The 10,011-nt window shown below is 38.7% G+C and overlaps 1 protein-coding gene across 1 annotated transcript; it reads left to right on the plus strand.

Annotated features, from left to right (window-relative positions):
- The first annotated feature begins 3,719 nt into the window (after nt 1–3,719).
- aar2 (AAR2 splicing factor) lies at nt 3,720–7,848 on the plus strand. The gene is made up of 3 exons (XM_059332884.1): nt 3,720–4,818; nt 4,924–5,153; nt 6,344–7,848. The coding sequence occupies exons 1-3, from the start codon at nt 4,053–4,055 to the stop codon at nt 6,509–6,511; spliced, it is 1,164 nt and encodes a 387-aa protein (XP_059188867.1). The 5' UTR covers nt 3,720–4,052; the 3' UTR covers nt 6,512–7,848.
- Nucleotides 7,849–10,011: the final 2,163 nt, after the last annotated feature.

The following is a 10,011-nucleotide window of genomic DNA, read 5'->3' on the forward strand; positions in this document are numbered from 1 at the left end:
CTGCTGTTTTTGTGTGTATAAATATATATTTTTTTAAAGATACATTTCCATAGAAACCCCTGTCTTGTGTTTGTATTTCTGGTTCCTGGCAGCTTTATATTGTACAATAATTTGAAAAAATGAAAAAGATCAGACTGATAGCCAAGTGTTTGTGGAGAGAAAGGAGCCATGCGTGTGATGTAAGGACAGACTGAAAGATGGTAAACACAGACAGAAATGAATGCATAGGAAGTTGACAAATTTGAACCTAAATCTCCTGGACTTCAGAGGTTTAATACAAGTAAAGCTTTGGCGCACCTTGCGTCCTGGACATTGATCTTTCTCCCACATTGTTAATCTAGAGTGGTGTTTTCTTTACATAATAGACTAAGTGTTATAACACGTCTTTCTTTTATAGTGTCTGACCGGAACTCTACTCCGTAGTGTCCTCGTGGTTCTCTTGTTGGTTGACGCTTGTGGTAAACGCAGATGTAACTATAGAGAAATCCTGGGCTCCTACAGAGAGGTCGTCTTCGTTGAGCTGCAGAATCTGGTATGATTACATTGTTGCACATGTGTCGTAGCTATTAAGTGAGCTTCATGTGTGACATATGCATGCATTAAATGTCAACTGCAGCTGTAATTAAACACGCAGAGCAATGCATATCCTGTGATTGGCTGCAGTGTTTGCAGCTGCCTTCACTGCATTAGTAAAGCTCATAGTTTGTTGTTTTGCAGAATTTGACCGACTCGTATAATACCTCCAAAGTGAGAGACCCCTGTCCCTCAGGAAAGGTAAGTCGCACTACTATATGTGCACTTTCAGCACCATGGACAGGGTAATAATGACTCATAACTGGCTGTCCTGATAGTGTTAAACTGTACACTGAAAAAAACTGGAGTGACATTTACTTTAAAAATTTACTTTAAAAAAAGAAAAGCTAGGCAAGTTTTTCCACACAGAAAGTGTTTGTAATATTTACCCAGGCTGTTTCTAAGTCATATTTATTTAATAGAACCACTTTTTAAATGAAAATACACAAGTAAATTGCAGATTCACTGATGGAAAGTTGGAAATACCAACTAATTAAGCCAATGAACTGGTTTAGTGAATATAACAAACAATCACTAAGTAATGCACTATATGAAAAATGTTATTTTAAAGTAAAAGCTGAATTCATATTTCTTTGTAGAATGTATATAGATGATTGAAATAAGAATTACAGGGCCCAAAAAAATCTCTTTTTTTCAGTGTAGGTTTCCCGGGATCCTGTCACACAATCAGCCTGAATGGCGACCCTCACATTAAAGATTTAGCAAATGCAAAAGAAGAATTAAGTGTAACATATTTGTTATGCCATCAACAGATAAGTTAGATGGGCTATTTTAAATGCTGTCTCATTATATTCTCTCTCCGGGCTTCTGTCCCATGGCAGCGTCGTCGCATCCTGGTTTCCATCTATGGTATGACACAGAAGTTGAGGTGTCAGAGGAGCAGCAAGCAGACGTCTGACCTGGAAAAGCCAGTGGTCAGCATGGAGCAAGCCATCATTCAGAACTGCAGCCCTGATTATCTGGTAAGGAGAAAGACTCCAGGGAGCCATATTCTTCTATTGTAATTGAATAAATGCATATTGATTTTCCATTTCCCACAACAAATAAGAACACATGAAAGAGCAAAACAAAACTACAAAGCACGTATATGGATATTCTGCTCCTCACCACTTCTCTAATACATAAAATAAGTCTTAATTGTTGGGCTAGGAAAATGGTTTGCACTAGAGTTGTTCCGATTCCGAAACCAGTATCGAAAATTGCTCCAATACTGCCGAAAATGCATCGGTATCAGGTACTGGAGTCCAGGCACTGATCTGATACCACAATTTATTAAATTAGTAATCTATTTACTGGTTCGCTACGTTAAACTACTACAGTGGCTGCACTTTAATTTAAATATTCCTAGATTTATTTATTTAAATTGCACTACTGTTTTGTACTTCGGATTAGGGCCACACAAGAAAAAAAATATTTGAGTTCTGACTTTAAAGTCAGAATTCTGACTTTATTATCAGAATTCTGAGTTTAAAGTCAGAATTCTGAGAATAAAATCAAAACTCAAATATTTTTTTCTTGTGTGGCCCTAATCCTCTTCCGTAGTTTTGTATACTGTTTTATTTAAAAATAAATGTAAAAATAAATGGCTTGAATTTGCTGTATTTATTCATGTTTGACAAAGGGTTTAACCTGAGCCAGGCCTTACAACAATGATAATCATATCACAGTCATGCAGGTGAAGTATGATATTTTTTTTATAACATACTGGTATCGGATTGGTACTCTGTATCGGCCGATACCCACAGCACAAGTATCGGAATCGGTATCGGAACATCTATAGTTTGCACATGGTCTAATCTATGCAAGGATGCATACACATCCCTAATTATGTGACTATGAAAAATGCAGTAAAAAAGCCAATATTTTACAGCATAACAATTATTTTTCTGGTCGTATGCATTCAGGGGAAGACAGGCTCCTGTTCAGCTGTTCAGAAAATACGAGGAAAGAAGAGAAAGAGGATCTGGTCAGTGAAAGTTATCAAATCACTGATTACTTGTTGGCAGAAACTTCAAAGTGTCTTTATGTAATTCTGTGCTACTTTCCGGTGAATTTCCATTAGGTTCACCACATCAAACAAAGGATATTACAGTACATGGTCAATGAACAGCAGTTCTTCCAATGCAATGTTATGAATGTTTACTGTTGTCAAGTTCTCAGTGTTTTGTGTGTTAAAAGTATACCAGACTTTGCATGTCAGCATGTTTCATGAATAGTTTTATAGTAACCACAGATAAGCTAAAAATATCCACAATGCATATAAATACTTTCAGAATGTGCACTCTCTTGTTGTAACAACAGTTTTTGACTTTGTAAGCCATTTGCCATCATAACCCTGAAAAGTTCTTCTGTCATTTATGTTTTTGAGTATATGCAATATAATAAACACATTTTTTAAATGTCTGATTTCTACTCATAGTAAGGCTTTTTATTGTGATCTTTATTATTATTATTATTATTATTATTATTGCAGTTGTGGTATAGGTGTTACATGAAACATATTTATTAACACAACCAGTTTACAACAATTCACAACAGAGCTTACAATATATAAAAAAATAATAAATACGTTATAAATAATAATTAATTTATTAAAAATAAATAAAACAAGACACTTAATATCTTTATCATATCTTTTGGAAGCACTGGAGGCAGGTTAGAAATTAATTAGATAAAATAAATAATAAAAAAGTAAGGTATGATAAAATAAATAAAGTAAAAGTATAATAAAGTAAATAATAACAATAAAAAGTAAAAAAAAAAAAACCTAGATAAAAGATAAAACAATTATATATATATATATATATATATATATATATATATATATATATAGATAGATAGATAGATAGATAGATAGATAGATAGATCGTAGCAAATAAACAAATAAAAAAGAAGATGTTCTAACACTAAGATGCATGAGCAGAAAAATCTCTAAAAATGGTTCTTAAGTTTGCTCTTAAAAACATAGACAATTCAAAGTATTGTGTTGTATTTTACTACAGAGTGTTTTAACAACACGATAGGAAGTAATTGTCCTACCTTTCTGATAAGACTTGAATGCGGCAGAACTCCTTGGTTAAGGCAGGCGGAACGATTCTTGTTCTTGTTCCCGTTTCCGCCCGGAGCAAGTGGCGTGTTGCACAGCGTGGACCAAACGATTCTCCAACGAAACATCAACAACCAGCTAAACGAGGTATCATTACGGGACATACATTTTAATTTAAATATTTGAATTCCGCTATTAACGGTTACTTTAATAAGCTATAGACATTCAAAACACACAAAAGCAGCATCACTGTGTTAACATTGGGACGTCGGCCTAAACATTTAAGGAAATACTGCTGAGTTTAGTGAACATGTAAAACTGTCACTTACCAGCTGAAAGTGTAGTTAAGCTATTGTGTTGCCCGGTTTGTTTTATTCAGTAATTTAAAGTGAAGTAGCTGTTGGCAGCAGACATGGCCAACAGCAACAGTGTAGACATGGATCCGGACGTTGCTCGGAGGCTGTTTGAGGAGGGAGCCACGCTGGTGCTGCTGGGTGTTCCTCAGGGCACAGAGCTGGGGATTGATTGCAAGAGCTGGCAGGTCGGTCCCCGCTTCAAGGGCGTGAAGATGATCCCCCCTGGCCTGCACTTCCTCTTCTACTCCTCTGTTAACTCGCCAAGCTGTGGAGGAGAAATTGGCCCCAAGACAGGACTCTTCCTCAATCTCAAACCCAGAGACATCCTGTTGGCCAACTGGGATCCCAAAGAAGAAGATTTGGACTTCTCAGCCTCCCAGAACGAAGAGGAGGTGAGCCGGGTCAGAGCAAACCTGAAAGAGCTGGATCCTTTCCTGGGGCCTTATCCGTACGAGGTGATGAGGAAGTGGGTGTCTCTGACTGACCGTGTGAGTGAGGAGCTGGCCAACAACTTGCAGCCTCTTTCAGGTCGGATATGTGCCTTCAGTGACGTCATCCCCGAGGTTCAGCTCACACACACCAAAGATCGGGCAGAGCAGCCGAGGAATGACACAGCCTGCCAGAGCATGAAGGAGGGACTCGACAGGCTCCCCAAAATGAAGCACAGGGAGGGGACGGAGTTACGCTTCTCTGTTATCCCCAAAAAGAAATACCCGAGTGGGGCTACACCCGCTGAGATCACCCAGTGCAGCCTGGACCAGAGCTACGCCCTGGAGACTCTGCTGCAGAAGAACTACGGCGTTCATCCTCTCAACCTGCTAGGTATTTGTTATGCACATTTGTATATATATAACACAACACTTGTATATTACCAAAATAACACATTTTATTTATTGGAAGCTAATCACATTTTGTCTCTCCTCTCAGGTGAGCTGCAGTTTGCCTTTGTGTGTTTCCTGCTTGGGAATGTATACGAGGGCTTCGAGCACTGGAAGAGTCTCCTGGCTCTGCTGTGCCGATCAGAGGAGTCCATGCAGAAGCGTAAAGAGCTCTATCTGGGGCTCATTGCTGTGCTTTACCACCAGCTTGGAGAAATCCCACCCGACTTCTTTGTTGACATCGTGTCTCAGAGCAACTTCCTCACTTCCACACTACAGGTAGATACATGCACCGCCATCACATCAATGTTAGGATGCACATAATCTCAACTAGTGGTCGACCGATACGTTTTTTTAAGGCCGATGCCGATTATTTTGACATCAATCTTAACCGATCCCCGATATGTGCTGCCGATTTTTTTGGGCCGATTCTTGAAGCCAATATTGCCTTTTCTCCCTCCATTTACATGATAAAATTTAAAATAAAAACGGATGGGGACAGGGGGGTAGGAATGGACATTAGCTATGACAGTTCACTCTGCACCATTTTCCAAAAATGTGCAACTCCTGGGCATTCCCAAATCATGTGGAAAAAGGTGCCCATTGTTCCTGTAGTACATTAGCCTGGCTAACACCAGACAAATCTCAAATGAGATTTGGTCTGGCAACCAACCATTCATTTCTCCGTAGAGGAGGTGTGGTTTACGATCCTCCAGAGCCGTTTATTGGGCGCTTAGAATGTCTATCAATAGCGTCTGTAGGTAGCTCTTAGCCAATCAGATCAGTTATACCAGATGACGTAGTAGAGTAACAGAAATGGATGTTTGTTGTGTGTGTGTGTGTCTGTGAGAGAGTGTTGCTTGCTGCTTTGCTTCTCCAGTTCTCGCTTTCTGCAAGATTTATTTTCACGCTTTATTCCCCCTCATGTCATTCAGCCACACACATCCACTGATTTTATGGGCAACAAACAAGCTGCTGCGGGTCTCTGGGGGCTCCGCTGTCCCCTGCGGCGCTACGAGCTGGCGGGGGACAGCAGAGCCGCCGAGAGATTTTTCGCCTTTCAACTTTCGCTCTAAACTATTTAAAACACCATCTACAGCTAAAGAGAGTTTCGTGTCTGCAGCAGCCATGTTGGATCCGTAAGAAAACTACAAGCTTCCAAGTGCCGAGTAGTACGCGTCATCGTCTTGCCGTCCCTCCCCGCTCTGTGATTGGATCCCTAAAACAGGGCTATGAAAGCTCTCTGGTTTCCAGACCGCCTGGAGGTTCGAAATTAAATTTGAGCGCGCAAGGCAGTATGGGTATACCCAGGCTAGTAGTACATAGTGTACAGTCCGGATTATCTTTTATTTTCATCCTGTAAAGTTTACAAGGAGTCATGTATGTTCTGTGAATGAAATTTAAATGAATCTGTTGGTGGTAATTTTTGTTATTATTAAGGATGTTTATTTTTACAATTTTTCTTACAGGACTTTTTCCAGTTTGCCAGTGGACCTGGTATGGACGGCACGCTGCGTAAGAGAGCGGAGAAGTTCAAAGCTCACCTGACCAAGAAGTTTCGCTGGGACTTTGAGGCAGACATTGACGACTGTGCCCCCGTGGTAGTGGAGCTGCCTGAAGGTGTTACAGTGGACTGAGATGAAGGAGGGATTCAGTGACATACTGGAGCCAAAAGCACATAACTGGACTGAAATGATGTGGAAGGACTGCAGTGAAGTTTGGTATTTAACTCCAGATTCAAAGGTTCTTAGACGGCTTGAGGAAAACACCTTAACAACCAGTATTAGTTTTAGTATCAGCAGTAGTTCTCTAACAGTGTGTGCTATAAAACACCTTCTTATTTACAGTATGTAAACTCTGTTTTGAACAAAACAAACATAAAGTCATCTCAAGTGAGTCATGGCAGAGCTGCAGTATACTGAATGTCAATGGTGCCCCCTGCTGGTTGTTACCATGCATTACATTACAGTTTTTAAACCAAATTGCAAATCATTGATTGCCAATCAACCCCCAAGTATTTTTAACCTCATTTTAGTTAACCCTCTGGGGTCTGAGCCTATTTGCCCTTTATATACCACATAATATTTACTATACTCATGTTTGGTATTTGGTACTTTCTCAGCACAACTTTAACACAATCCGACAATTTATTTTTTCACTTGAACCCTTTATTAACATATTGAGCCCAAAAATACACAAAAATCATGAAATCTGAAATAAAATTTGACTATTTATGGCAATAAAAACCACACATATGCTCAATGAACTGTTTAAGACCTGAACAATGTAGACATAGGTTACAAATATGAACATGTAAAGGTAAAATAAAAATAATAAATAATAAAATATAATAAAACTATACATAAAAATTACCATTAAAAACATGTTTATTCACAGGAACAGTGTTCGACAATTAGAGCCCTTTTCCATTTTTACAAAATGCCACACCTGCCTCGTCCCATCCTACTTTTACACTTAAATAAATATTTCTGTACTATCAAATTACAATGATCATATCTTTGGTTTGACATGACCTCGGAACGTCAAACAAAAACTGGAGAAAGTTTCAAGTCTGTAATTTGGAGTGAAGTCGTCAGCAGCGCTCCATGTGACCTCGTTTTTTTACTACGGCGCTTTAAAAAAAGACACGTTATCTGATCACGCCAACGTGATCATAGACCCCAGAGGGTTAAAGAGTTATTAATAGTTTCACAGACAGATTTGTTGTCTTCACCAGTAATTGTTCATAAAAACTGTGACCATCGTAAACCTGACACGCCTCCAGAATAACCGTACAATTTGTGAAACTTACTTTTTTGTTTCTCTGCACCAAAAGGCTTCTTGGTAAATTTTTGACCAAACCACTATTGCCGCTTTGCTAGATATGTTGTAAAACCAAATGCTGTCTTTTCTGTGTTCATTACATCATCCAGAGGTGCAGACAGCTTGGTGACTTTCACCACCTTCTCCAGGAACTCTTGCTACTACAGTGGTATGAACCCCAAATAAACAGATTTTACTGTGATTTAATTGCAATTAATGGATCAAAAGTAGGCCAAAATAGCTCCATCCTGATGCAGATGTGTAAAAAGTCTTAATTCATGCGTTGTCAAGTATGTCAACAAGACAGACAGAAAAACAAACAACGTTCAAAATGCTTGTTTTCTGAAGGGAGTTTGGATCATTCTGACTTTTTCGTTTCTCTGCACCAAAAGACTACTTGGTAAATTTTTGACGTGACTCTTGCCAAACTCCAATGATGAAGACACTATTAAAGGTGGAATCTGGAGAAAGATTGTTCATATTTGAACCCAAACAAATATGCCCCTTCCGTCAGTGCTTCTTTGGAACATTGGCACGTACCAGATGTTTCTTTCCTTTCACCGCCTTCCTGTTTATACCTGCATTACCTCTGTCCTGTGCACACGCATGAACAGAATAGCATTGTGCCACTTGTTTGCTTCCCATTTACAGAGCTGATACAAAGTCTACTGTACTAGAATCGCTAACTTCACCTGTTAGTTTAACTTTTACATCAACAAACCGTATGACAACACAAGTATTGTATTGTGTAACTGCTGTGGTTCCTGCAATTTATTATAAGAGGTAATGGATAAAAATGCTTTACGTTGATAAAAAGTTTTTGTTGTACCTCTTGCTTTGTTTCTTAAGTTTTCTGTGATTTACTGAATCAAAATCCATTGAATAAAAATAACACTTTTGATACAAATATCTGTGTACTGCTTGCTGTCACTGCCAGCTATTGAACATTAACTCTATGTAGTCTGGGGCTATTTTGTCCATTTTTTAAAGATCATCCTGTCTGTATACACCACATAAAATATGTTTAAATGCCATGTTGGTATATTCTTTTTCAGCACAACCTCACCTATATCAACATTTTGAACCAAAAAGAAACAAAGAAAAACCAACATAAATGTGATCTTGTGATTGTGTGTGATCCTGTCATCCGACTCCAACTGTTTTTTCTTGTCGTGTGACTCTATTTTATTTGTCTTGTGTGTTAAGCGTAACAATTTTGGTCATTTTGTGTATATTTTAGTAATTTTGTATCTTTATGTCTTTTTTTAGGTCATTTTGTGCCTTTTGTTGTGTCTTTTTTGGTTATTTTGTGTCTTTTTGGTCATTTTGTGTCTTTTTTTTATCATTTTGTGTCTTATTTGTCATTTAGGGTGAGATCCAGTTCTATCATTTTATACTAAATATATTTGAGCTTGTCTCCAGTTTTACTTGGTATATCATCATCAAACTGAAACTGGCCTCATGGAGTTTACAGCCAGAACTTTAGAGGTACATTTACAGTAGGGCTCCACGCTGCTTTGTTTTCTAGTCTGGATGTGGGGAAGAAGTCTGGATTTGGCACTTTTGGAGACTCCAGAGGGTTAAAGCGTGTTTCAATAGCTGAAGGGAGTCATCTCCTTCTCCTCCACTAGATGGCATCCATGAGCTTTCTTTTGAACATTTTCAACTAGTATCCTCCCTAAGGATCTTAACTTTAAATGTACCAACATTTATTCACACAGAATAAAAAGCTATTGTTTTCAGTGCTGGTGAGAACGTGGTTCTGTTTGAAACTGGCATTGGGTTCTGAGCACAGAATGACTTTAAGCTTCCTCTAATCTCATCAAAGAAGATTTGTGAAGAATACCAGGTGGAGGAATAAGTGACGAGAGCACAGACGACAACTGGATCAACTGCATGATATAATTACATGTAATTTATTAGCTGTGTGAATGTGTGTGTTTCCCGTCTTTGGCAGTGATTGATGGCACAGGCCTTGTGTTAGCCTGTTGGTCCATCAATCCATTCACTTGTTAATTTCTCCACTTACCCTCCTGAAGCTTTTTTCTCTCCAGCTGGACTCTGCTTTGACATGCCTCAGCTCCATGAACCCATCCATAACCATAAAGCTGCTGTGAAAAGGACTAAAGCCGTCTAATGTAATTATGCGAATCAATGGAGTCTGGGCCTGTTGATGGAGATCCAAATGCCAATACAAAAAATCCATTCTCTTCCCAGAATACAGATGGTATTGTGAAATGGGTGGTAATGTTAGCCATTATGATGAAAATTTCCCTCTTTTGAAAATTTACGTGCATCTTAAAAGAAGATCAGT

Source organism: Centropristis striata, chromosome 5 (genome assembly GCF_030273125.1).
Source record: "Centropristis striata isolate RG_2023a ecotype Rhode Island chromosome 5, C.striata_1.0, whole genome shotgun sequence".
Classification (NCBI taxonomy): domain Eukaryota; kingdom Metazoa; phylum Chordata; class Actinopteri; order Perciformes; family Serranidae; genus Centropristis; species Centropristis striata.